This window comes from Chamaea fasciata, unplaced genomic scaffold (assembly GCF_029207755.1).
Source record: "Chamaea fasciata isolate MVZ Bird 193981 ecotype frontalis unplaced genomic scaffold, bChaFas1.0.hap1 SCAF_24, whole genome shotgun sequence".
In the NCBI taxonomy this organism is placed as follows: Eukaryota; Metazoa; Chordata; class Aves; order Passeriformes; family Sylviidae; genus Chamaea; species Chamaea fasciata.
This window is the reverse complement of record NW_027094109.1, coordinates 4,725,015-4,751,579: the sequence shown is the minus strand read 5'-3', so window position 1 is coordinate 4,751,579 and position 26,565 is coordinate 4,725,015. Positions and strand designations below refer to the sequence as shown.

Here is a 26,565-nt window from a genome sequence, read left to right as displayed (position 1 = left end):
ATTCTATAGGTTTCACTCACGATGGGCTTGATACCAACTAAATTTCTAGGCAACTACACAACCTAATCCTGTAGGACATTCCCTCTAAGAGCTATAGGCTTGTGCTTGGCAGTTTGTCAACTAAACAATCACACAGGCTCCATAAATCCCAGTTTCTGTTGGCTTTATGGATTTCCCTTCTTTCTTCCCCTCATCATTTCGTGTCAGCTCCGACACTCCGAAAGAAATTCAATTTATTTGAAATACAGTGGGGGTAGGAGAGAAAGGGTCAGCAGGGCTTCCAAATGACATTTGAAAATGAAATGTAGAATTGAGAGCAGAGTGGGAGGGCTCACGAGATTAACTGGAGGATCAGGGTTCTTTTTTTAACAAGATCAAGTGGCTGGAAGTTGAAGTCACAAGGGCTCATACTGGAAATAAGATGTCTATTTTCCTAAGAGCTGCAATGATTAAGCACTGAGAGAGATCCCCACGAAGGATGTAGGAAATTCTCTGCTGTTTGGCACCTCAGATCAAGATTAGAGGTGAGAGTGATGAGTGACACGCAGGGATCAGCAAATGAGACATTTCACTTCTATCATTTTTGTAATAATCCCTTGCAGGGTTAAAAAGCCACGGGGAAGAACCTTTTCTTTCTCACAATCCAGCTCAGAGCCTGACACGTCCCTAACAGCCGAAATTCGTCTGTTTTGGGCAAGAAATAACAAATGGGGCTTCCCACTCTGAGCCTTCCTGGGGGTGTTCACTGACCGGATTCTCTCTTTTTTTTTTCTTTTCCTCTCAGCTTTGCAGCCAAACCTCCTCTCCTTCCCTCAGCAACAGGGCAGCCTCCTCCTCTCCCAGCCCGGACCCAGCCTGGCCTCCCAGGTAAGAACACACCTGAGAGCGTGCTAAACTCCACCCTGCTGCTTTAGGGAGGGCAGATGGCACAGTAAAAAAAAGGCGTGTTTTTCTATTTCTGTGGCTCTGAGCATCTTTTTTGGGGTGTTTTGGGCAGGCTGTGGGTCGCTCTGGCCTCCCTGGCTCCTCGGTTGAACCCCACCTGGACGTCCCCCAGCACTTGCAAGTGGCAAAGCACCTGACCCCAGCAGGGGCTTCCGAGGAGCCCAGCGACCTGGAGGAGCTGGAGAAGTTCGCCAAGACTTTCAAACAGAGGAGGATCAAGCTGGGGTTCACACAGGTGAGGGAGCGGGGAGTTTGGGGCAGAGGTGTGGAGGAGGGAAAGGCTGGGTTGGGTAAATTTGGGTTATTTTGCAGCATTTCCTTCCAAACACCTCACCACCGCAACCTCAGTGCAGTGAGGAGGTGTTGGGTCAGAGGTTGGACTTGATGACCTCAAAGGTCTTTTCCAGGCTGGTTAACCCTGTGGTTCTGTGACAGCTGGGAGGGGTTTCCCTGTGCTCACTCTGGGATTTGGCTGTCCCCTGGCAGGGTGACGTTGGCCTGGCCATGGGGAAGCTCTATGGCAATGATTTCAGCCAGACCACCATCTCCCGCTTCGAGGCTCTCAACCTCAGCTTCAAGAACATGTGCAAGCTCAAGCCCCTGCTGGAGAAGTGGCTCAGTGACGCAGGTAGGTGACACCAAGGCAGAAATGCCACCAGCAGGAGAGTGTTATGCTTTGTCTTCTTTTTTTTTTGCCAGTGTCAGGATTAAATCCTCGAGATGGTATTTCATGTTCGGACTCAGGTGTTTATTAATTCTTATCTATGTTACAGTCTCACAAGCTGTGAGTTCTACAGCACTGCTAGCTAACAAATTAAAAATGGCCCCATCTCTCTCTTTGCAAGGCCTTTTAAGTACAAACTATCCAATTAAGAAAGGACACCTGAATTATTTTTACTTTTAGCCCAATAACCAACCACCCATGGCCCGCAATGCGGATTTTTATACCCAATTACAAAACACCACCCAGAGCCATGGAGAAGAAGGTGAAAAAGAAGGACTCAGCCAGTGCTCTAAATCCTCCATCTTGCTGTATATATATATTACTATATTCTAAACCCTTAAACTCTAAATTTTGCACCCTGTGACATCCCACACTTCTATCCAAACTCCACACCCACAACCCCAGCGCTGTCACTCCATTTTGGGAGCCTTTTCCACGGCCTCAGGTCAATGCAGTGTTTGCCTGGGGGTCAGTGCCTGTGAGCACAGAAAACCTGGAATTCTCAGTGCCCAGGGTTCCAACAGGAGAGGATCCATCCAGGAACCTCCAATCCATCCAGCCCCTCTCTGTGTGAGCTGGAGAAGCAGGGGAGGAGCTGCTGAGGTGCTCAGGGATCAGCCCAGGTGGAAGAGGAAGGGTTTCACAGAGAGGGGAATTCCCAGGGGCAGCAGGATTTGGGGTGGTGTCCTGTGCTGACCTCACAGTCAGCCTCGTGCTTCATCCAACCCTCCAGGATGTCTGAGGCACCGGTCACAGCTCAGCCACCCCGAGCCAAGGGGTTTGGTCAACATCCTCCTCTGTGTGAAATTCAATTGTTGGAACACTCCTGCTCCCTGTCAGGGCAGGCTGGAAATCAGGCTCACAGAGGAAAAACTGTGTGTGGGTTAAAACACTTTTCTCCTTTGATTTGGGCAAGCTCATTGATGGATTTGGAGCAGTTCTAATCATCAGCAGAGGGAGGATCCACAATTTAGGAACAATCCATCTATTTTAGAAGGCGCCTTTGTTTCACAGAAAGCGTCTGGGAATGAAAAAAACTCATTATCTCCTTGGATATCTGTTCTTCCCCACCCTCTCCCCCCAGAATCTGCTCCTTTGGATTCCTCCATGAGCACCCCCAATTCCTACCCCTCAGTGAACGAGATGTTTGGACGGAAAAGGAAGAAGAGGACCAGCATCGAGACCAACATCCGCTCCACACTGGAGAAGAGATTCCAAGATGTGAGGGGACAATCTTTCTGTCTGTTGGGGACTCTTCCCGAGCCTGTAGGACTGAGTCCTCTCAAGATAACAGGGGTTTTTGGGGGGGTATTTATTTGACAGCAGGTTAGAAAATGCTTGAAGAAGCAACAGGAAGAGTGTTAAAGCCAAAGAAATTCCCAATTATTTCCTTGTTGACTGCTGTTCTAAGGGAATTACGATTTCCCCATTATCACCCACTGGGCCAAAGCTGATCTCTGCACTGAACTCCTTTTGAGTTGCAGATGTGTCACAAGAGCTCTGTGGCCGCAATGCCTCTTGTGAGACCCCAGAATTTGTTGCTCCAAATATTTTTCCTGAGCCCATTCAGAAAAGTGAAGCCCTTCTACTTTTTAAGCTCCAAGAATTTTAAGAAAAATCCCTGCAGACATCAAACGGAGCTTTAATCAATAGGACTAAACTCAAATCAAAATTTCTCAAATCAAAACTGTTCCTGAGCTTGTTTTATCTTGGTTTCTCCCTCATATCAAAACTTGCTCAGTCACCGTCAGATCATTTCAGCAGCTCATTTTTAGCTGGTAGAAGGCATTTATTCTATTCAATGGGAATATTATCTTGGCATCTCTGTGCCGGGTATCTTTGAGCTTCAGCTCGGAGCAAACCCCACAGAGCTAAAAGGAGTGAAAATAAAATCCTCAGGGGGGCAGGGTGGGCTCTGTTATTTCCCTTTCTAAATGAGGGCCGGGGGAAGAGAGAGAGGCCGTGGCTTTTCTGAGAGCAGCACGCAGAGCTCCCGTCCCCTGGACAGTGACAAGGCCACCAGGTTTAGGTGACCCCAGCAGTGATTTTTGGTGCTGTTAAGCTCAGAGGGAAGTGATTTGTGGGCCAGGAGCTGTGACTCATCCCCCGCTGACTCCGGGAGAGCTGATGTGGAACCAGAGGCACTTTGTGGTTCACAGAACATAATCTCTCACCCAAATATTTGCCCTCAGTCTCAGACCTCGCAGCCAGCCCCACCCTTGTCCTTCCAGCAGCCCCCGATGCTCTTTGGGGCTTTTTGAACCTCCTGCCTCTCTCAGCAGAATCCCGAGCCCAGAGATCCCAGTTCAGAGATTTCCTTGTGCTTTTTTAGGGCTTTTTAACCTCGTGCCTCTCTCAGCAGAACCCCAAGCCCAGTTCAGAGGAGATCTCCTTGATAGCAGAGCAGCTCTCCATGGAAAAGGAAGTGGTTCGGGTCTGGTTCTGCAACCGGCGCCAGAAGGAAAAGCGGATCAGCTGCCCGATGCCATCCCCCATCAAATCACCCATCTACAACTCCAGACTGGTGAGGGCCCTGCGGTCACCCACCTGGGTGGAATCTCATCCAGAACGTTCGTTATTATCCCATCCATTGAAAACAACCAGCTAAAATTACGACGATTAATTAAGCGAGAATTCTATGTATTGAAAACGGTGGAGGAAAGAAAAGACAAATTTCCCTAGGAGGAATTGATTAGTTTAATCAGTTTAATTGTAGGATAATTTATTCAAATCACCATGCTGTCCCAAAGCTTTTCCCCTTGAGACTGATGAAGAAAATCTTTCCAGAATTAATGGGGTGTGAGGTTTACAGACACTGATATCAATTCAGGGGCATTTCTGCCGCTTCACTGAGGAGCTGCTTGGTGACTTTGCCATTTAAAAGTGGCAGGAACCTCCTCAGTGCCGCAGCACAGGAGTGGGAGGCAGAGTCTGGATTTTATCTCGAAATCTCCCAGCTTTTGGAACTCTCCATCAGAAAGCAGGAAAACATCACGGGAAGTTTGGTTGCCCAACATGTCTGGACCCCGAAATGAACATCGGGATTCCCACAGCAGGAGCTTGGGTGAATAATTCCCCTTGACTGTGGTCCCAAGCTGTCCTTGCTCATCAGCCTCCCTGAACAAAGTGCTGCCCTCAGGAATAACTGCTAATTTGGATGGCAGCTCCCAAATTGCCAATTCTCACCTGAGAATTAAACTCCCTGAAGGGGAGATTGGGATTTTTTTTCTTTTGTGCCCAAAGCCAGAGGGAGCTGGGAACTTTCAGGCTGAGAATGCCCAGTCTGAGACATCCATCTTTATCTTGAGACTTCCAGCAAATGTGATTACTTCAGGCCTTTCCATAGACTTAGATAGATGTGGAGAGTGCCAGGCACATGCAGCACTAATCCTGATTTCTCCCCGTGGCCTTGCATATGGGAACGGTGTTTCTACCCTGGAATGTGACTGGAAATACCCATGAGAGCCCCAGACGTGGGTGACGTTTCCCTGGGAGCCAGCAGAGCCCACGGGGGCTGGGAAAGGAGTGGCAGGATGTGATTTATCCCCTCTCAGTGCCAAGTGCTCACTGCCTGCCTCTGTTCCTGCCTAGGTCTCTACCTCAGGCTCCTTGGGGCCCCTCTCCGTCAATCCAGTGCACAGCACCATGCCCGGGACTGGTGAGCCTTGGCAATCCTCCCTTCCCCGCTTTTATCCCCGACCCCTCCATTTCTGGGTCACATTTTGCAGCATAAAATTCATCAGCCCCTTGGCTTTGGCCAGGGAAAGTGCCCCCCACACCCAGCTGGGATAAGAACAGCCCAGCCTTGCTGTTGGGTGGGATAAAAACAGAGAAAACATTGGGCAAAATAACATTTCCAGCAGAATCCTGGGCTGGGCTGTTTAGGTTTGGGTGCCAAATAAAAGGGTGGGATAGGGTCAGATCTCTGTGGGGAGCTGAGATTCCCAGATACAGGAACAGGGGACGTTCCTGGGGTCCCCCACCTTCCCCAGGGCAGGGAATCAGGGGAGGTGTGGGATGGGCACAGGGATAGGGTGGGGATGCTGGGGCAGGAGGAGATGCCAGGCTCACTGTGCTCTGTCCCACACAGTGACATCCTCGTGCTCCCCAGGGAACTCCAGCAGGCCCTCGTCCCCTGGCAGTGCCCTCCATGCCAGCAGCCCTGGCACAGCCCAGAGCAACTCCAAAGCTGCCATGAACTCTTCTGGCTTCAACTCTTCAGGGTAAGGCACAGCTCACCAAAAAAAAAAAATAAAAAAAAAAAATAAAAAAAAAAAAAAAATACAACCCAAACCAGCCCAGGGCATTGAGGGCTGGGGGAGAACACTGGGATCTCCGGGAAGAGCAGGAAAGCTCTTGGAGATTCCACTTCTGTTGTCCCATGTCGCCAACAGCTCCTGGTACCGATGGAACCAGCCCACCTACCTCCACTGAGACGTGCTGCAGCAAGGCGAGAGCAGCTCTGCCTCCAGGCCGTGCGCCCACCGCGGCACCCGGGGCCTTCCAGTGCCTTCCAGCGCCGCCCGGAGCCCCCGGCAGCGGGGCTGTGCAGGGACTCCAGCTGCAGCCCAGCCCTTCCCACAGCCCCACAGTGACATTCAGCCCCTTTCCCCAGCCCCACAGTGACATTGTCCCCTTCCCCAAGTGCCACTGTCCCCCCAGGGCTTCGCTGTCCTCGCATGGCTCCTCCGCTTGCAGCTCCGCATCCTCCCGGGCAGGGTTCCTGTGTCAGGACTCTCCTCTCTCTCTTTTCTCGTTTTTTCCTCTTTTTCTCTCTGTCCCCATCCCGTCCCAGAGCTCCCCAAAAGGAAGGAGGGTCCCTCCTGCTGTTCCTGTCACGCACAGCCCCCAAACTGAGCCGAGGTTTGAGTTCATTTCACCGCAGCCCCGTGGCTGGGTGGGAGCCTTGGTGTTCCCCAGGCTCCCCACCCACTTGCTTTGCGCCTCCTGCTCCCTTTCTAAAGGTGCTTTTTGTTGTTTTTTTCTTCCTTTTATTTTTTTTTTAATTAAGTATTTTAGAGTCTTCTTATTTTTTCCTTTAAAAAAAAAAAAAAAACAAAAAACAACAAACAAACAACCAAAAAAAAAAAATTGTCTTTTGCAAAACTTGTGTCCAGGTCGTGTTATTGCTGAAAACCCTGGGGGGAAATTGTGATTTGTGTTGATTTAGTGGGATGAGGATGAGTCTTGAGCTTCTCTTTTTTATTTCTTTTCCTCTTTTTTGGGTTTTATCTGATACCAAATAATAACAAGCTATTATTGAGGTCTTTGAGCTGTAAGGAGTTTATTTTCTGTTCTCTGTTTTTCTGTTCACGTAGTATTGCTTGAAGTTGGTGCGTGCAAGTGTTTGGGAATTCCATGAGATGCCAAAGGAAAAGTCAATTTTCACAGCCCACCACCAGGAAAATTGTGGTTACGATTCCACCCTTATTTTTCCTTTGTTTTTAATTCATTTTGGCTGACATGGATATTTAAAGATTAGCAGATTCAAACCCCGACCTGAACCTTTGGGCCTTATTTTACCTCCTGCATGACCTTGGAGAAAGGACTTGGTCTACTGTGAAAATCTCAAATTATTTCATTGATTATCAGCAATTATTTCAACAGTGAGCACTGACTGTCTTCATAACCTGGGCCGGCATGTTTTATCCAGGAATTCCCGAATTAACTCCTGGGAGCTGAGCTGTAATTCGTGTTTTGCCTGCAGAGTCAGGTGACTTGCTCCAGACTTGCAGAGGTTTGTGAACCTCTTGGTCAAAAGGCATCAAAAATAAAATGGAATCAGCTCTTTCCAATAATCTATTTACAATTTACTGTACATCCAAATGCTCTTAGAGCCTCGAGAAGATACATTAAGACCCAAAACTGGCTTCTATTCCAAACGATTCCATTCGGTTCTCAGGAATTCCTCTAAGTAATTCGCTCCCACCTGCGTGAATATTGGAATATTATTTCTGCAAACCGGGAGGGAAATCACCAATGTATTAAAAGCTGGATAACGGCACCTGCACGTGGATGCTTCTGCTGAGATCAAGGCCGAGCTGTGCCAGGTGTTGTGGAAATACATCCCGAGGGTTCATCTCCTCCACAAAGTTTATAAACACCACGACAAATCCCTGGGATTTATTGATAAACCGGCCCTGAGTGGGAAAACAAACGCCAGCAGTTTGTTTGCTCCACAAAAAGCTCCAGCTGGAAGGGGGAACAGTTTGGTTCCCCTGCCACCCAGGAACGCTTCCAGCCTCGCAGGAGAGCATCTAAAGGATTTCAAATAAACGGGGCAGGAAATTCCAGCTTTCCAGGAGCAAGAGTCACCTCCCACAGCCGCAGAGGAACAATGCGGGGACAAATTGCTCCCTGTGAGAACTCAGTGACCTCCTGCGCTGTCCCCAGAGCAGCTCCTGGGCCTGAACCATGTTCCTGTGCTCCCTGGGCCTGTCCTGCTCCAAGGAGAGCTGCTGTGGCAATTCCAGCTGGGGGGCCTCAAAATTTGACATTCAGCAGTGCCCAAGTTCAAGCAAAGCTGGGGAGGGCTGGAAAATTAACATTGTTGTTGGCATTTAATTTCTTTCCTTCCGCTTGTGAGGAGAGGGAGTGCAAGCTGGGAGAATATTCCTTGTCCTTCCCAGGTTTCCCTGTGGCCTGAAGGGAGATTTTGGGCATTTCTCAGTGCCCAAATGATGCCAGCAAGTTCCCTCATCTTTCCTGATGCTCACAGCCTTGGGATTTCCAGCTCCAAATGAGCTGGAATTGGTAGAATTAGGTAGAATGAGCATGGATCCTAACAGTCCAATAAAACATTTTCGCTTAAATTCAGGCTCAGCTTTACAGATGCCAGCAGGGATCAATACTCAAACTGCAGTGGGTTTCACACTTTCTCTGTGCTGGGGGTCCCTGCCTGCTTCAAAATGCCAGGAAAGGAGACAAAAATCAGCAAGTTTCAGCTCAAATATAAGAGCAACCTATAACCTATGATCCAATTAAAAGGATATTTGAATATATAACTCAGAGGAGCATCCTGTGGAGTGCAGCACAGGCAGATCTCATTGAGAAAGGCTCTTGTGCTCCCAGTGGTTTCACTCACAGTGTAGAGCTCTGGCTGCGGGGAAAATTTGGGTTATTTGGGGGGACACAATCTGAGATTTTCAAGTGAACTGAGTCAGGGATGACACAGTGCTGACACCGAGCTGGCTGGCAGGGCTTGGAGGAAGCACAGCCTTGTGCTGGTTACTCACTCCCAGCGCTGAGCTTGGCCCCGGCTCAGCTCCCGGCTCACCCATCCTGTTCTGCACGTTCTGTGTCACATCTCCCTGAGCATCGAGTGTCCGGCCCCAGCCTGTCCCCACCTCTCTGACTCCTGCAGTAATCAACCTGTGTCCCCACCTGGGAGAAAGATTGAAAAAAAAAAAAGACTCCAGCACACTCGGAAAAACAATAGGAAAAAAAAAATAAATAAAGGGGAAAAAAATAAAAATTAAAAAAAAAAGGACACAGCACCTCCCATCTTGCCCGATCCACCTTTATTTTATTCTCCATCACCAGAGAGGAAAACGCCCAGCCAAAATAAAGTCAGGGCGCGCTCCAGGACGGCTCCAGCCGGGCCAGCCGAGGCTGGGCGGAGGTACCGAGCGCCTGTCCCCGCTTCCCCCGCCCCGTCCCCCCCTTCCCTGCCCGCCCTGCCCCGGCTCGGGCCCTGCCCCGGGGCTCGCAGCTCCGCTCCGCGCATCCCTGTCCGCCTCCGGGGCAGGTAAAGCGGGGCTGAGCCAGCGGGGATGCAGCGGAGCATCCTCGGGGGATGCGGCGGGGGCCGGGCCGGGCCGGGAAAGGACGATAAAAGGCTCCGGGAGCGTCGGCACCGCCTCCCCGCCCGGGCAGCCCCAGCCGGGCGCAGGTGCCGGGCGCGCCGAGCCGGAGCGGGGGGAGGATTTGGGTGTCTGGGGCTATCGGGGACCCCCAGCCCCGTGCCCAGCTGCGGATGGGGTCTGGTCCCTCCCAGTGTCCCGGTCGCCGAGGGCAGAGGCGTTTCGGCAGCGGGAGGGTTGGGGTTGTGCTTTTCCCGTTCGGGTTTGGGCGTTTGGAAACGGCGCTAAGCGGGCTCGGGAGGGCGCGGTGCTCACGGGAGGGGCACAGGGTTTGTTTTGCTCGTTTCGCTTGTTTTCGGGGTTTGTTTGTTTGTTTGTTTTGCTCGTTTCGGTTGTTTGTGGGGGGGTTTCCCCTCCCCGTCCCGGATTTCCATGGATGTGCCGGGATGGGTACAGAGGATGGTCGGGATGAACACGGCTCTCTCATGCTGTCCCTCTGTGCCCAGCAGGATGGTTGCCATCGTCCTGGAGGTGACCTGCAGCTTTGTCACCTGGCTGTGCCTCTACGGCTGCTTCTGCCGCTGGAACAGGCAGCGTTCCCACAAGTGGAGCTGTCGCCTGGTCACCCTCGTGCACGGGCTCATTGTCACCTGCCTCTCTGGCTATGTCGTGTTCCTGGATGGCCCCTGGCCTCTGACCCACGCAGGTATGTTTGGAATCTCATCCTCACCTGTGGCTCTGTCACGCTCTGTCACAGGTGGAGGTAGGGGCTGATTTCCTCTCCTCTTACCAAATTTTGTTTGATCCCACTGCTTCTCTTTCCACCACTTCTTACCGTTCATCCTTTCGTTCCTTTAATTTTGGGGTTTTTTCCTGTTTTGGCTTGTCCACGTGCAAATGGGAAGTTCTCAGGTTGGCAGCTTGAGTTTATTGCAGCATCAGTGGAGAACAAAGCGCTTCCATGTCTTGAAGGGTGTAATAACTCCTGCAGGGGTTTGCTGGCGGGTTTCTACCGTTAAATCTCAGACAGTGCTGCTGATGGGGGTTGTCCAAAAGGCTGAAAGGAGAAGGGAAGCAGCGGTGGGGCAGGATGGGATGGGGCTGCTGGGCAGGCTGGGGTGTGAAGGGGAAGCAGAACCAAACGTCCCAAATTCCTGGCACTTAAATAAGGCTGGAAATTCAGGAGGAGGGAAGCACTCTTGACCTGTACTGGCCTGTAAAGTAGAAAAATATCTTAAATAAGAGCCCACATGCATATCTTCCGTTCCAGGTTCACCAAACACCCCTCTCCAGATCCACGTGCTGTCCCTGACCTTGGGCTACTTCATCTTTGACCTGGGCTGGTGCCTGTACTTCCAGACAGAGGGGGACCTGATGCTGCTCCACCACACCCTGAGCGTCTGCGGCATGATCCTGGTGCTGGGGCTGGGCAAATCCGCCACGGAAGTCAACGCCGTGGTGTTTGTCAGCGAAATCACCAACCCCCTGCTCCAGGCCCGCTGGTTCCTGCGGGAAATGGGCTCCTACCACACTTCCCTGGGGAAAGTGGTGGATTTCCTCTTCGTGCTCCTCTTCCTGGCGCTGCGGATCGGGGCGGGAGCGTGGATCATGTACGGCATGGTGACGTCCCCAGAACCCAACTGGCTCCTCAAGGCTGGTGGCCTGGCCATGTACCTGGTGTCCTTGGGCTTCATGGTGGAAATTTGTCGCTTTGTAAGGAGGAAAATACGGAAAAAAACAACCCCTTCCCCGGACACACGATCTTTCCAGGAGTAGGAGTGCACCTGTGGAAACTTCTTGGCTGCTCGTTAAAGGGTTGTAGAGGATAAATCCCCTGGGTATGGGGGCTGGCTGCTGGAGCTTGTTTCTGTGAAAAGAACTCTTTAAAATGACACTGAATTGACTTTCTGCTGCCCCTGGAGGAGATGGATCGATGCTAGGAACGTGGATAATCTGAGAGAAGAGAGATTTGAGTGAATCCTGAGGAGCCTGCCACTGATTCCCTGACTTCTCCAGCAATGGTTACAGTCCCCAAGGAGGGTGGCAATGCCAGAGATGATCAGTCTGCAGCCAGTAATTGCACAGTCTCTATGTTCTGTCCTCATTTCCAATGCTGACTTATTTCACAGCGTAGAGAAAATCGAACATGGAAAATCCCATTTTCCTGCCAGTGGGACTGGGTAAAGGGGCGGGACCTGACAAAGATTTCCTGAGCCTCACCCTCCTTAATAATCCTGGATTTGGACAACATGCTTGGCTAAACACTCGAGTGAAAGACTCTGAACAAGACTGGAGTGCTTGCAGGGGTGTAGTGGAGTTGTCCTTTGAGAGTGGGAAGTGATGGTACTCAAGGTGAGGCAATTGTTTTACCTCGTTGTTTTTAGTGACACATTTCCTTTACTCTTCTTTTAATGCTTCCACTGGGGCAGGTGCTGGTCTCAGAGCAGAGTGATTTCTCTGGGACTGACTCAGGCCCTCGCAAACAAGAGTCAGGAGTTAGACTTGTGCCAATAAACTCCACGAGCGGGTGTCGGCATAGGCTGGGATTGCTTAAAAAGAATAATCAGGCTTTCTGTGGGAGAGGGAGGATAGTGAAGAGCCCCCCTGGATGCTCTTTCTCTTCTGGGGTTGCCTCATTTGCAAGCCAGTTAAGCTGAATTCATGGTTAATGAGTCAAATATGTGACTGTTTCCAGGGGTGGCAGTAATGTTTAGGCAGATCTTGGTGTGACATCTGCTCCACACCAGCAGGCCTCAGAGCATGGAACAGTTCTCTCGTTTTCTTTACCTCGCAGAATCGTGTTCTGACATTCTCCCTGGGGTTTTAATGTGAATTTCCCCCTGTTCAAGGCCGCAGTTCAGATTTAGTCTCCTCTAAAAGCCTCACTGAGAGCTGAGGAGCGAATGCAGAGGTGAGGGAGGGGAGCAGTGAGAATGCAGCTCCTCCACTGCCTTTATCTCACTGAATTTGGCTCTGCTCAGGGCAGATATCAGCCTTTGGCTGGGGCTCCTCAGGGTGTCTGGAGAGATTAAAAAATAACCTGAAATAACCTCACTTTGGACACATCCACTGAAAGCATTGCTGCTGTGAACCCGGGCAAGATCCTGGGCTGATGTTTTTAGAAAAGCAGGAGCCAGAGTGGCCTCCTGAGGCGTGGGCACCTGCCAGGCTCCCTGTGTTTCCTCCAAAACCTCCTCTGAGTGACGGGACCTCCAATAAAGTCATGTTCTCTTTTGAAAAAGAACCGATTTGCTGTGATGTTCTTTTGTTCTGGGTCTTGAGGAGGCAGCTGGAGCGAGGGCTGAGGGTGCCAGAGTCTCTGGTTCGTTCCCTTTGTGCAGCTCAGGAAATGAGCCCAGGCTGAGCCAGGAGCTCTGGAGGTCAGGCTGGAGCTGTGAGGGGCAGGTGAGGCTCAGCTGAAGCTCAGCTTTGTGAGCAATGCACCCGCAACCTGCTTTGCCAATGAATCAGCGCTGCGGGGAGCTTCAGAGCCACCAAACTGAGGAGTTTGCTCTTGCTGGACACAGGAATAACCCAAATTCTGGCCATGGCCTCCTACATCCCAGGCTGCTTTTGTTTTCTCTCGGCCTCTCTGGTGCTGGGTGTCACTGGGGCAATGCCCAGTTCAGAAGAGTTGCAGGGGAACTTGTCTGTGGTTTGTTTTTTTTTTGGAGAGGCAAATAAAAGCATGAGAACATCTCAGGGGTTATAAGGTGACCTAAGTCACCGCTGAGTGGCTGTTTCTGGTTGGGAACCTGCTGGGAGTGGGGGAGAGCCTGGATTGGCCTCCGGTGAGAAAAACCTCTTCCTTCAGCTGAGGGGCAGCCCTGGGACACATCCCAGTGCAGCCAGAGTGACCTGGGCAGGTTTGATGCCAAATCAGTGCCCTCAGGTTCTCATCTGCCAGATCTCACCCCAGGACAATTTGAGTGCTGAACCCTCTAATGTGATGCTAGAAAATCAGCCAGCTCCACTATCCCGCTGTATTTCTTATTTCAAAGAATGTGATTTTTCACGGAGGTGCTTTTTTTCTGCCAAATGTCCTTGAGGGCTTTTCCAGCCACAAAAACTGAGTTTTACTAACGGCCTGTTGAACTCCCAGGTTTCCAGTTGTTTATTCCCAGCTTAATTGTGGACAAGGAGTTCCCCAGTGTGGTTAAGATAATAAATACATTCTTTGATGCTTTTCAGTGCTGAGCTCTGGCTAGAACAGGTCCAGGAGAGCAGAGGGGAGGATGTGCAGCTGGGGGAGGCTGTGGCTGCACTGAACGAGGCAGCAGTGTGCAAACAACTGTTTGCAGAGGTTCCTGCCCTGAGCTGTTTTGCTGAACTCTGAACAGCGGCCAAACGAGGCAGGGCAACGCAGCCCATTGAAAGGGCTGACTCTGCACAAAGCAAACAGGAAAATTGGTGTATAAAGCTGCACCTCACTTCTGGTACAATCCACAGCGAGGTGATTTCGCTCGCTGCCTTGCATCTCACCAAAGTGCAAAGTTTGTGCTGGAAACAAAAAAAAACAACCCACAGCTTCTCTGTGGCCCAGCTCCTGCATTAAATGGTCTGTGCCGTGTTGGGACTCTGAGTGCTCCTCTGGGAACATCGATTTTTCTTCCTGGCTGCTCATAGAATCCTAGAAGGGTTTGGGTTGGAAGGGACCTTAACGATAATCTCATCTCATTCCAAAAATCCCCTGCTTCTATCCCAGGTTGCTCCAAGCCCTGGTCCAACCTGGCCTTGGACACTTGGACAATTCCAGCTTCTCTGGGAATTCCATCCCAGCTGCTCATCACCCTCACAGCCAAATTTTTTTTTCCCCCTAATATTCCATCTAACCATGCTCCTAATGTGAAAACATCAGCCTTATAATTTCCCACCTGTCCACACTTTTCTTTGTCCTAAACTAAGTACTAAACCAGCTCCATCTCAGGTGTTACTGGAGGGCCAGCAGAGGCGGAGGGAAGCAAGAGGAGACCTCAGACTTGTCAGAGAAGAAAATGCACTGTTAATGCTGAGGAGGATGTGCTGAAAAAGCAGGAGGATGAGCATTTTGTAGCAGTAGGAACCTGTCCCTGGCCTGAACTGGAAAAGTAAGATCTGTATCTTGTTGAATACCTAGCTGAAAGCACTTATTATGGGTACTATAAAAGGCAGGTCAAGCCACTCCCACCATCGGGATGAAGGAGAAAACCGAACCCACGTTTTTGGGTGTGAGAGGTTGTTTTGACTGTAACTCATGAAAGGCGGAGGAGCTTTTGTAGCTGCTTTAGGTGTCCTGCTTAAAACCCTGGATTTGGGATGTGGCAGGCAGGAGAGGGAACGGGCAGCGCTGGAGGCCTGCAGCGAGAAGAAATCGCTGAGCTTTGTAACTGCTGCAGATGTAGGGGATGTCCAGGGCAGGGTGTCACTCTGGGTGACAAAACCCCTCAGGGGGGGTGTCACCTTGGACCTGTGCTGCCCTGACACCGCCCTGGAGCTCTGCAGAAGGCTCTGCTCACACCAGGGGTGAGGAGAGCGGGCGCTGGGTGTGCTTTGTGCCCTGACACCGCTCTGGAGCTCTGCAGAAGGCTCTGCTCACACCAGGGGTGAGGAGAGCGGGCGCTGGGTGTGCTTTGTGCCCTGACACCGCCCTGGAGCTCTGCAGAAGGCTCTGCTCACACCAGGGGTGAGGAGAGCGGGCGCTGGGTGTGCTTTGTGCCCTGACACCGCCCTGGAGCTCTGCAGAAGGCTCTGCTCACACCAGGGGTGAGGAGAGCGGGCGCTGGGTGTGCTTTGTGCCCTGACACCGCTCTGGAGCTCTGCAGAAGGCTCTGCTCACACCAGGGGTGAGGAGAGCGGGCGCTGGGTGTGCTTTGTGCCCTGACACCGCTCTGGAGCTCTGCAGAAGGCTCTGCTCACACCAGGGGTGAGGAGAGCGGGCGCTGGGTGTGCTTTGTGCCCGGGATCTCTGTCACACACGGGGTGATCGGAGCGGGCGGGGAGGGTGTGGGACTGATTCCTGTGTCCCCGGGCTACGGCGGTGCTCCGTGTGGGGACGTGACTGGTCTGGCAGCTGGGCTCAGCGGGGTGAAGGGTCCGCAGGGACTGAGGGCTCTTGGCTGCTTTCACCTGGAGGGGACAATTTGGAGTCTGCGGCGTCCTCACGGGGGCAGCTCTGACCTCTGTGATCACGGACGGGACTCAGGGAAGGGCTGGGGCCGTGCCAGGGGAGATTTAGGTTGGATATAGGAAAATAGGCACTGCCCAGGCTCCCCAGGGAATGGGCACGGCCCCAAGGCTGCCAGAGCTCCAGGAGCTTTGGGACAACGCTCCGAGGCACAGGGTGGGATTGTTGGGGGGGGTCTGTGCAGGACCAGGAGCTGAGCTGACGATCCCGGTGGATCCCTTCCAGCTCAGGGCATGCCATGACCCAGCAGGGATGTGCGCGGAGCGGGGCGGCTTGCCGGGGATGCGCTGCGGGCGGGCTTTCCTGCCATCCATTCCCTCCCCCCGTCCCTCCTCCTCCTCCTCCTCCTCATCCCCATGGCTGCCGTCCCTCCTCCCGGCCGCCAGGTGCCCCTCGGCCGCCGCTGGCTCGGGGATCCGGGGCGGCTCCGGCAGCTCGGCCCGGCAGGTGGGTGCTGGGGAAGGGTCCTGGCCCCGTCCGTGTCCCTGTCGCTGTCCCCAGGGGATGCGGGAGCCGCAGCGGGATGGGGATGCGGGAGGATGGGGCGGCGGGGGGGGGCTGCGCTTCGTGCTCTCGGTACGGTCCGTGAGCTCCTCCATCTTCCCGTTCGGGCTGGGAAAAAAAATGTGGATAACGGGATAACGGTGCTTCGCTGGAGGTGCTCATAAGGGGTTTTAATCGTTTTCGGGCTGTTCTGCACCGGGTTTTTAGGGACGTGTGTTTATTGTAGAGGCGGCTTTTACTGCTACCGGTGATACAAATTATAATATATGTATACGTATAATATACATAATAATATACATATCCATATATATTATATATATACACGTATATATATACACACACATGTATATATACATGTATACCTATAATATATAGCTGTTATGTATAATAGATACACAACAATATATGCGATAATATAAAATTGTATGCATCATTTTATATACGGTGACGTGTTATTTGTTTGTTTATTGTTTCTATGCATATTATATGGAGTTATTTGTTATTTATTGGTCTGTAATTATTGCTGCTTTTTAAATGATATTGGCCTTTCTAGTGTCACAGACAGGGACATCTTTTGTCACAGCAGAATTCTCCCTCCTTTATCTGCTCTGAGTCTGGACCTGGAGCACCAGGGATGTGAATGGAAATGCTTGCTCAGAGCACTTAGTCCCATCCCTATTTCATCTCCCCGTGTTCCCAAGGCCCATTAAAACATAATGGTTTTGTTTACCCAGCCTCCAGTCATCCCTGGGAACGCTCCAGCAGGCCAAACAGGAAGGTTGGGCTTTGCAGCTCTGACTCCTCACCCCGTGGAGTCCCTCTGGTGCTCCCAGCCCTGGGAGCCAGGCCAGAGTTGGGCAGCAGTACCAGTGGTGCTTTGGCTGTTGCACAACTGGGAACTCCTGTATCCCAAAGCCTGACTCAGCTGCTTTCGCTGCGCTTCCCTGAATGCTCAGGAGTGGTGAGACACGCATTTCATGGGAAGGCATCATGTGAACGAGGTGTAGAATAGAGAAATGTGTATTTGGAGGGTTTCAGCAACATCCACAAGTGTGTTTATGTGCTGGAATTTTGTTCTGGCAATTTGCCTTTTGCTTGTTTGAGAGATTGTTGCACAGTGTGTCGAGGAAATACTGCTGGGGAAAAAAATCTTTACAGATGTAGATTCTTATTATTTTGCATCCAGAAGATTTGGAGGTTTTGGCGCCCGTAAAAGTTTGCAGTGAGGAGAATGAAGTGGTTTTCACACAGATAAAGTCTGTCAGCAGCAAGCAGCGCTGGGATGGTTAGGGAGCAAAGCTGTGCTGAGCTGTGCTGACACTGCCACAGGCTCGTCCTGCTGCTCACTTTGTCTTCCCGCTGTCCCCAGGACAGGATGCTGTTCCCGCTGCCCCTGCGTGCAGCCTGCAGCCTGCTGGCCTGGTTCTGCCTCTACAAGTGGTTCTGCCACCGCTACCGGCACCGCAACCTGGAGTGGAGCTGCAGGCTGGTCACCCTGACCCACGGCATCCTCGCCACCTGCCTGTCCGCCTACATCGGCTTCATCGACGGCCCCTGGCCCCTGAGCCACCCAGGTGAGGGAGGAAACCCCTGATCCCACTTCCCCCAGGGCTTCTCCCACCTCCCTCTGGGCTTCTCCCACCTCCTTCTGTCACAATAGGACACGAAATAAAGATGTTTGACTCCAGTCAGGAGGCAGCAGAAATCAGAAGGTTTGTTTACAATTCATCCAGCCCTTTTATAACACGCTGGGCTAAAAGTCCCGTTATTGGTCCGTAGGGCTGACGCCTCTCCCCTTGGCTCAGCAACAGAAATAGCCAACAACACCTGTTACAAAAAAGGAATATTGTTTACACAAGGTCGTTTTGGGAAAAAGAAAAACTGCTGAAAAATTTCCCTTGGGAAGAGCTAGCTCTTCTCAAGCTCAGAAAATACCGAGTCCACCTCCCCCAGGGGCTCCCCCACCTCCTCAGTCCCCAGCCCGCTTGAGGGACGATGACTGCAGTGATACCTCAGCCGCTTTGTGGTGGAGAGCCCCAGAGGAATGGGGAGCCTGGTACTGGATTTTGCTGCTGTAATTTTGCCCCTCCCCAGCTGCAGTTTGGCAGAGCTTGTGACCTTTTGTGTGGCCATTACGTGTGCGCAGCTGCCGGGCTGACAACTGTGGCATTGTGACTTCTGTGGCCGGGCTGTCACCAGTGCGAGCCAGAGGTGAACACCCTGATGTCGTGGACAGGTAGAAGGATTATAAAAGAAAGGCCTCATAAAATCAGCCCTGCTCTGTTAAATTAACAGCTAGCCCGCCATCTCTTCTAAGTGTAGTTAAGCAATTTGCAAGTTCCCATGAAAAAACAATCTTGGTATGAAAGGTTTGTTAACACAACAACCTATTCTGGGGTTGAAAAATAAGTGCATGTGTATAAACAATAACATACAAATATTATATAAATAATAATCTGTTCTGTGAGAAGCTGTAAAGGAAAAATGTAAACAACCTGAATCTTGGCACCTACAAACAAATCACTTTCTGACCAATACATGAAGTAGTAAGAAAACTACCAGCCAACAGGTGTTTCACGTGAAATCTGAAAACTGTATAAAATACAGTGAGTGAAAACTTATACAGTGAAATACGGTGAAAATTTATACAGTGAAAACTGTATAAAATAAGTGATGTTGATGCTTTATGTTTTAGCTTAAGGCCAGGCTCTTCTCCTGCCCAAGGTGTATCCTAAAGGCCTTTCAATAAATACCTGTTTTATTCTCTAGCTCTGTTTCAGCCTTCCTAAGGCATCAATGTGAGTAAAGAATTGGCTTTTCCTGCATGAAGACAAGAGAGTCTCGCCTGGCTTATTCCAACCCCCCTGCCTGTTGCCTGCGCGCCTTAAAACTGCTTTTTACGTTCCAGGGACACCCAACACGACCCTCCAGGTGCACGGGCTGTGCCTTAGCTTGGGCTACTTCATCTTCGACCTGTGCTGGTGCGTGTACTTCCAGACGGAGGGTGCCCTGATGCTGGCCCACCACCTGGTGAGCATCGTGGGCATCGCCGCCTCCCTGGCGCTGGGCGAGTCGGCGGCCGACGTCAACGCCGTCATCTTCGGCAGCGAGATCACCAACCCGCTGCTGCAGGCCCGCTGGTTCCTCAAGGAGCTGGGCCTCTACCACACCTTCACGGGGGACCTGGTGGATTTCCTCTTCGTGGTGCTCTTCACGGGCGTGCGCATAGGGGTGGGCGCGTGGCTGATGTACTGCGAGCTGGCCTCGCCGCGGCCCCGCTGGTACATCAAGCTGGGAGGGGTGGTCATGTACGTGGTGTCCTGGGTGTTCATGGTCAGCATCTGCCGCTTCGCCAGGAGGAAGAGCATGAAGAAGTACCAGGCGTGGAGGAGCCGCCGGCTGTGCTTGAAAACCAACGGGCACCTCAAAAGCCACTGAGGGGGGATTGCCCAGCGAAGAGTTCCTGGAGTTGGTGGGCTGGAAAGGAGGGGGATGGTGCCTGGAATGCCGCTGGAGGGAGAGGAGCCAACGCACGTTTGGCTCCAAATTTATCCCTGGCCTAACTCCACCGAAATCCATGGAGCTATGCCACGGATTCACTGGATCTGCAGTGCTCGGCCTGGCAGAGCCTGGCTCGGTGTGTACATAAGCACAGCCTGAACCGTGAGTGAAAGAAGGGCTAATTTTGTAGACAACTAGTGCAGGTGTAAATAGTGATGTCTGTAGCCAACTCCTCCAGGATCTTGGCAGAGGGGAGGAGGTGACGCTAGGTCTCCGTGTCCTGTGCAGTCTAGGCAGCTGGAGTGACTCTCTGTGCTGGTAGGAAGAAGCATGTCCTAGTGTTGAATCCAAGCTGGGATTCCTGGCTCTTCCACCACCTCGTTGTGTGACCTTGGGCAAGTCACACAACTCTAACTCTGTGCCTAATTCCCCCCTCTGCGACTTGGGGGCGATGGAGCTGCTCCATCTGTTATGCACTTTCGGATTTTTACTTGAGAGGTGCTATATAAATGCAAAGTGATGGTTGTTATCTGCACTTGGGTCATTGTCCCTGTGTTTCCCTGGGGAGAAACGAGTTTGGTGGTCGAGCTAGAGCTAGACTCTGGAAGAATCAGTATTTTAGGTAGGCTGTTGTTTCCTACCCTTTCTAACTCCTTTTAACAACTTATTTATTAACACATTGATAACTTATTTTCTGTAGTGTCCAGAAGCTCTGATCGGCACTGGCGCCATACAGGACTAGGTGCTCTGTGAATACACCCAAAGACACAGACCCAGAAGGGAAAAAATTTCCTGATTTTTCCCTCTTCTTCCCTGACTGTTAAAACTCCCCTGCAAACACTGCTTTTGGCTCCTTGGGTAGCCAGCACACTCCATTTTGAGGAACCCCATCAGGATTTGCCAGTCGGGGGTTTTCTTGCTGATGAGCCAAGCCCTGATTTTGTCTCCAGAACACCAAAATTCCCCCTGCTGTGCCCCAAATCCAAATTGGGTCTCCTGGTTGCCCAGAATCTGCCCTGTGGAAGCCACAGACTGACCTTGGCTCTCCCTCATCTGAACTGATGCCTTGAACCCTGGGCTTTGATTTCCCTCTGGCTGGTTCTGAGTCGTTTCATAAAAGTGAACATTTGGAGGGTCAGGGAGATTTATTTTACAGCTTAGTTATTAAAGAAATGAGAGGCCCAGAATCTGGTCTTTTTTTTTAAGAAAACAAAAACAAAACAAAACTTGACTGGGAGAAAAAGAAGCATTACTTATCTGGTCCCATTTGCAGGGAAAAGCCATGCCCAGCTGGCAGCTCCTGGAGTTTATTTCACTGCATGTTCTTAAGCTGTTCCTTTGTTGCTGCTGCGATTTAGAGCACTTCCTTCGAGCCTCCAGTGCAGCTCAGGTGCTCCCTTTTGCTTGAGCCTTGCCTGCTGCAGCCAAAGACCTGAAACCCCCCCCAAAAAAACCCCTTGAGATGAGCAGAGCCAACTGCTGAGCTGGTCCTGGAAAGGAAACTTGACTCATTCAGCATTATCAAGCCTTGAAAGGAGACCAGAAGGGCTGCTTGGGGCTTGCTGGTTCTTTTTTTCCCAGCCCTGCTGCTCTGTTGAGCACATCCAGGAGCCTTTTTGCCTCAACTTCACCCACTCTGGGAAGTGGGTCCAGTCTTACCTACCTCGTAGGCTGTTTCCATTTAGCACCGTGCCACCTTTGGTGAGCTCTCGGTGGTTTGTGTCACGCCGTGCTGTATCCAAGTCGCTTTGAGCGAAGCACTTCCCGCTATGAGCCATCGGCAGCTCTTTGTCACCTCAATGTGGGCACTTGGCAGCATCCCAAGAGCAGGAGGGAGGTGTTCTGCAAAGGGGATCAAGGGCAGGGGTCACAGGGAGTGAGGGCAGCTTCACAGGGAGCCCCCCAAGGTGAGGAAAAGGTGTCTGGTGGGTTCTCCCCGGTCAGGATGGCAGGAATCTGGAGCCACAAGAGTCTCAGCCACCGGCCCGAGCAGGGAATGAGGGCTGTCAGCAGCAGCTCCTGGAGAAAGGGGGAACAGGCTGGTCATTCCTGCCCACCAGGAAGAGTTTGCAGAGCAGCCCCCGGTGGTTTGGGCTCCAGTTGGGGTGCAGCTTTATGGGGTTACAGCCCTGGCCTGCCCAGGTGGATGAGGATGGCAGTGACTGCAGTTTCTGTGAATCACCTCTGTGAAGTTATCTTTAAATACAATGGTTGAGTGGTCTCCTTTTCTGAAACTTGGTTGGAAGAAGGGAGAGCACTGCTCAGCTGTGAGGCTTTGGAAGGTAAACAAGAACACAAAAGGGCAATTAGGAATGGCTTTATGAGGCAGAGCAAGGCCTCATGGCCCATTCAGTGGGCTCCAGCGTAGAATCACAGACGCAAAAGTACAAATTCCAAGCTGTGGAGCACAGGGTGGGACCTGTCCTCAGGCTAGTCTGTAGTGGCTAGAGCCAACTGCGAGAGGAAACTGCAGAACTAGTGTGAAATAATAACTTGTGTCTGAATTACTGTGTAATAGCAACTAATGTTCCACCAGTGAATGGTGTAGACGCTTTGTATGATGTTTTATAAAAATAAAGATTATTTAATTATATGAGGGATTGCTTTTCTCTGTTTGGGTGCTGCTCTAAAGTCACAGGTTGCCCTTGATGGTTTTGGAGGGGCTTCTCCAACCTCAAAGACTCAGTAGGACGGAGCAAAACGTTCCCTTTGTTTTCCATGCCCTGGATGCCACGGGAGAAGGTTCTCCTGCGTTTCCACACCTTGAGCCCTTCTCAATCATGAATGAATATTCCTGCCCAGGAAAGCCCTGTGGTGCTGGCTTGGTAAGCAGCCACTCTGCTTGCTGATGGCCACAGCCAGAGAGATCCATCATGCCAAAAGTCTTGGCTTCTATAAATAGTTAATCCAATTTAGTTGTTTGCATGTAACCCTTAAGTCCAGCTTAAAAAATCCTCCAGCGCTGGGGAGCAGCTGCTGGGCAGCACTGAGCCCTCTGGAGATGTTGTTCTGTTTACAGTGCCCAGCCTGGGGCTGGAGGGGTCTCAGAGCCTGCAAGAATTTGTGCTGGGACTTGGTTGAACCTCTGAGCCACTTCCAGGAGCGGAGGAGAAAGTCCAGCAGAGTTCTGAAGCTTTGCTTTACAGCTGCGAGTGTCTCGCAGGTCTCGTGTCCCCAGAAGTGACAGAACCTGGCATTGTCAGTGGTCAGACGTGCTTTGTCTGTGAAAAGTGAAATCTGCCCCTCTACACCCAATTAATTTCATTTTTTATCATCCCATTACTTCTTCACAGGCAACCCTGCTGCCTGCCTTTTGCTTCTCCTGCTGGCCCTGCAGCTGAGCTTTGTAAAATTAACCTCCTCTCTCAGTCCTCTGCCCTCTCTTTGTAGCTGCACTCCTTATTTGTGCTTGAAAAAAAAATGGCAATTTTTTTGATATTCACGGCTTTATTCCCTTGCAGCAGTAGTCCAGACGCTGATGTAAAAGCAGCATTTGAAGTCTTTGAAATCTGCTGTTACACTAATTCCATGGGGTCTGCCACGTCCAAAGAAATCAATGCCCTGTTTGCCTCAAGTTCCAGTTTGGCAGCTGGTAGGTTGAAAATGTAAAAGGTCCTTAGGAAATTAATAAACGAAGGAATAGATCAAGGTACATGGAGATAATTAGGGCAGATAATTTTGAATGGGAAGAAGAAAGTTTCTGAAGCTTCTGCAGCTTCTCAAATGTTACCAAACAAAGGTTTTCAGCAGGGCTTGTGTTGTGTTGTTTGAACTGTGTCAGAAAACGGAGATCTGTCCAGTGCCACAATCCTCAAACGCGAAATTACATTCCTCATTTCTTTAGGTTTTCACCTCTTTCTTTTTAATCCCCCCTCCAGCCAGAGGATGGAGGAAGAGAAGGGAACTCAGGGCACAATGTCCAGCAGTTTCATCTGTCCCTTACAAAGGTTGCTGCTTCCGTTATGCTGATGTGGAAGGAAAGCTCAGTGCTATAAAAATGCTGACTGCCCCTGTGGATTATCCAGGTTTAGGAACTGTAATAAGCTGTCACTGTAGAAGCTCTGCCAGATTAGGCTCTCTGGGTCTCAAAATCAGCAAAGCATTGAGTCCCAAGGCCAACCCTGGGTGCGTTTCCAGCGTTTCCAGAGTGCGGGGACGAGCTGTGGGGAGCAAATCTGGTGCCCATTGTAAGGTGGGTGATGGAAAGAAAAAAGGTTTGGGAATTGCACAGAAACGTGGAGCACAGCACGAATTTATTTGTCTCTTCTGGGATGAGGTGCTCTGTTCTTTAGGAGTCAGATTTCTGGGCACATTTGGGAAATGAGCTTGGGAATCGTTTCCCCTGTGCTTTTCTCCTCCAAAGTGTAAAGGTTTGGCAGTTGGCTTCCAAAAGCAGCAGGAAAACAGGAGTTGGCTGAGCAACTTGTGGAGAGTGTAAACAACAGTTCAAAATACCCAAATGTTCTCTCACTGGCTTTAAACTGATTACTCGTCAGGAGCAAAGGAGTCTTTATGCACTTGATTTTTGAGGTTTTTCCCATCTGAAACACAAACTGAATTTTTTTTTCCTGAAAGAAAAAGGCTTCCAGGCACTGTTTATCCACACTGAAAAAGTCTCAAAGCGTCACTTTTTTGCTGATTTTTATCTCTGTTTGTGCTGAGCTCACAGCGGTGCAAACCCCCTCTGGAGCACTCCAGAGCTCCACGATCCCAAAGCGCTTGGGAACGCTCCTTTTTCCCAAATTCCTCACCTTTTACCTGCCCGGGAGCTCAGGTTAGAGGAGCCATTCGAGGCTTTCCCAGCAGATGGCAACAGCTCCTCGGTGCGAGGCTGGGAAAAGAGGATTTGGCCAAAGGATCCTCGCTCTACACTTGATAAATTTGCTTTTACAGGAGCCCCTATGAAGCACCTCCAAAAATCTGACCCTTATTTTAAGGCAAAACAAGAATTTTTACTCCACAGGAATAAAACTCCTTCACTTCAGGGTCCTGCTTAGCTCTGCTCTGGACTGAAAAACAGATTGAGGAGGTCAATTAGAATGGTTTTGTGTTGGAAGGGACCTCAAAGATCATCTTCCTCCAACCCTTCTACCATGGCTCTTTGTGTAAATTCAGGCCAAGTGACAACTTCAGAGCTACCAAAAAAAAAAAAATCTATTTTAATGGGTACAGTGTAATTGCTTATCGATTTCCCCACCCCATATTTCAGGCTGTAAAACAGAATTATCATAAATAGGCATCTATCTTAATCGAAGTGTGCAGCCAGCTCCCATCAAAAAAATAAAAAAATCAGGATTTGCAGAAAAGAGAAGCAGTTACAGTTTCAGAATCTATGTCTTAGGATTTCCTCCAGCTAATTGTTCTTCTTACGTTGTCATGAACAATAAAACATAATTAAAGTAATAAAAAAGCATCGAGGCCTAAGATGCAAATGCTGGGCCTGCCATGAATCAGATCTCCCAGGAGCTTTCCCCTCTGCAAGCCCAGAACTCGATGTTCCCAAAGTTAAAAGCAGGGAGGGATTTATTGCAGGGAAGATGCAATAAAGAGATATATAATAAATAAATACAGATATATGGAGGCATTCAGTCACTTCATCACCACGGATGACTGTACTGCACACAGCTGCAGAACGAGAGGCAGACGTGGCTGCTTGTCTTGCACTCCCACACTTTTTTTTTCCCTTTTCCTTTATTTTTTTTTTCTTTCCCAAGCCTCTGTTTTCCCCAAAAAAGGAAACCAAAAAAGGAAGCAGAAATGTCCCCCGTATATACGTGAAGCATCATGTAGAAAACGATTTCATCCCACGCTTCCCCTCTTTGCTCTGAACTCCATCAAAACAACAAATTCTTCAGGCTCTCAGACAGTCTGCTGGCTTCCTGATCCACGCTCGCTTCGCTCCCAGCAGGAAAAAGCTCCGTGTGGCCAGAGCAGCAGTGGAGCTTCAGGCAAGGTATGGACGGTGCTGTGTGCCCAGCCAGGGATCTGCTCCCAGCTCTCCAGAGCCTGTTCTCCTGCCTCTTCCCAAGCCCACTGTCCCGCCTTTGAAGTATATCCCGGCAAGGTTAATTAAAGGGAAGAAGCGTGGTGTCCTAGATGATTGGGATTAGCTAATAAGGTTATTTTAGTCTGCTGGCGTTTGCTGGGGGAGGCTGATGTCCCACAAGTTCCTTTGTGCAGAGGGGGCAGGAATTGCTGGCGGTGGAGACATCCTGCTTTTCATTCCACATCTGCGCCGCTCACGAGCTCTGATTTCTGGAGGAGTGGCGTGGAAGTTTCCTGGAGTTCTCAGGCGTAGATGTTATTTCCAGGTGTTTGAGAACAAGTGGCTCGTCGTGCCAGGACAAGGGGGAACGGCTTCACGCTGACAGAGAGTAGGTTTAGGTGGGATATTAGGAAAAAAAGAATGCCTTGTGAGGGTGGGGAGGCTGCCCAGAGGAGCTGTGGCTGCCCCTGGATCTTTGGAGGTGCCCAAGGCCAGCTGGGGAAGGTGTCCCTGCCCAGGGCAGGGGGTTGGAATAAAATCACCTTTAAGGTCCCTTCCAACCCAAAACATTGTGGGATTCTGTGCAGGTTCGAGACAGGCATTTCTCTCTCAGACTGTACACGGCATAAAGGGCAGGGAGTTACGGCACGGACGTGTTTGTGTTCAGGCTGCCGAGAGGGAAACCCACACCTGCTGAAAGTGACCTGCCCAAATACCCTGCGTGGCTCATCTTCTCCCACTGGAGCTTTTGAAGGGGAGCAGGGACAGGCCCTTGGCCGCAGTGTTTGTGGAATGTACGCGCAGGGAGGGATCAGTCCTTGGATTTACGTTGACCTTAACCTGTGAGAAAAATTCCTGACGAAACGTGCGTGGGAAATGCAGGGAACAACAGAGCCGCGAAAGGCCTGGGAGCAAACAGCCCAGCCGGGGACTGCCGGAG

At 50.8% G+C, this 26,565-nt stretch overlaps 3 protein-coding genes across 5 annotated transcripts in view; all 3 read left to right on the top strand.

Moving 5' to 3' along the window:
- POU2F3 (POU class 2 homeobox 3) overlaps positions 1-6,103 on the top strand; it is a 39,002-nt gene extending 32,899 nt beyond the window's left edge. Inside the window, exons 7-14 of the mRNA XM_066203478.1 lie at positions 785-867; positions 998-1,180; positions 1,432-1,573; positions 2,754-2,890; positions 4,032-4,193; positions 5,261-5,327; positions 5,760-5,892; positions 6,064-6,103. Coding sequence (XP_066059575.1) covers positions 785-867; positions 998-1,180; positions 1,432-1,573; positions 2,754-2,890; positions 4,032-4,193; positions 5,261-5,327; positions 5,760-5,892; positions 6,064-6,103 — 947 coding nt within the window. The remainder of the gene's footprint in view (positions 1-784; positions 868-997; positions 1,181-1,431; positions 1,574-2,753; positions 2,891-4,031; positions 4,194-5,260; positions 5,328-5,759; positions 5,893-6,063) is intronic.
- A 3,134-nt stretch (positions 6,104-9,237) lies between these two features.
- Positions 9,238-11,253, top strand: LOC136300834 (TLC domain-containing protein 5-like). Of its 2 annotated transcripts, XM_066203487.1 has the most exons (3): positions 9,238-9,290; positions 9,981-10,177; positions 10,742-11,253. In XM_066203487.1, the coding sequence occupies exons 2-3, from the start codon at positions 9,982-9,984 to the stop codon at positions 11,245-11,247; spliced, it is 702 nt and encodes a 233-aa protein (XP_066059584.1). In that variant the 5' UTR covers positions 9,238-9,290; position 9,981; the 3' UTR covers positions 11,248-11,253. The 2 variants fall into 2 exon arrangements, with proteins under 2 accessions (XP_066059584.1, XP_066059583.1); XM_066203486.1 differs by lacking the exon at positions 9,238-9,290 and having other exon boundaries at positions 9,684-10,177.
- A 489-nt stretch (positions 11,254-11,742) lies between these two features.
- Positions 11,743-22,232, top strand: TLCD5 (TLC domain containing 5). Of its 2 annotated transcripts, none has more exons than XM_066203488.1 (3): positions 11,743-11,823; positions 17,508-17,712; positions 19,047-22,232. In XM_066203488.1, exons 1-3 carry the CDS (start codon positions 11,812-11,814, stop codon positions 19,574-19,576), a joined length of 747 nt encoding a protein of 248 aa, XP_066059585.1. In that variant the 5' UTR covers positions 11,743-11,811; the 3' UTR covers positions 19,577-22,232. The 2 variants fall into 2 exon arrangements, with proteins under 2 accessions (XP_066059585.1, XP_066059586.1); XM_066203489.1 differs by lacking the exon at positions 11,743-11,823 and adding an exon at positions 16,013-16,081.
- Positions 22,233-26,565: the final 4,333 nt, after the last annotated feature.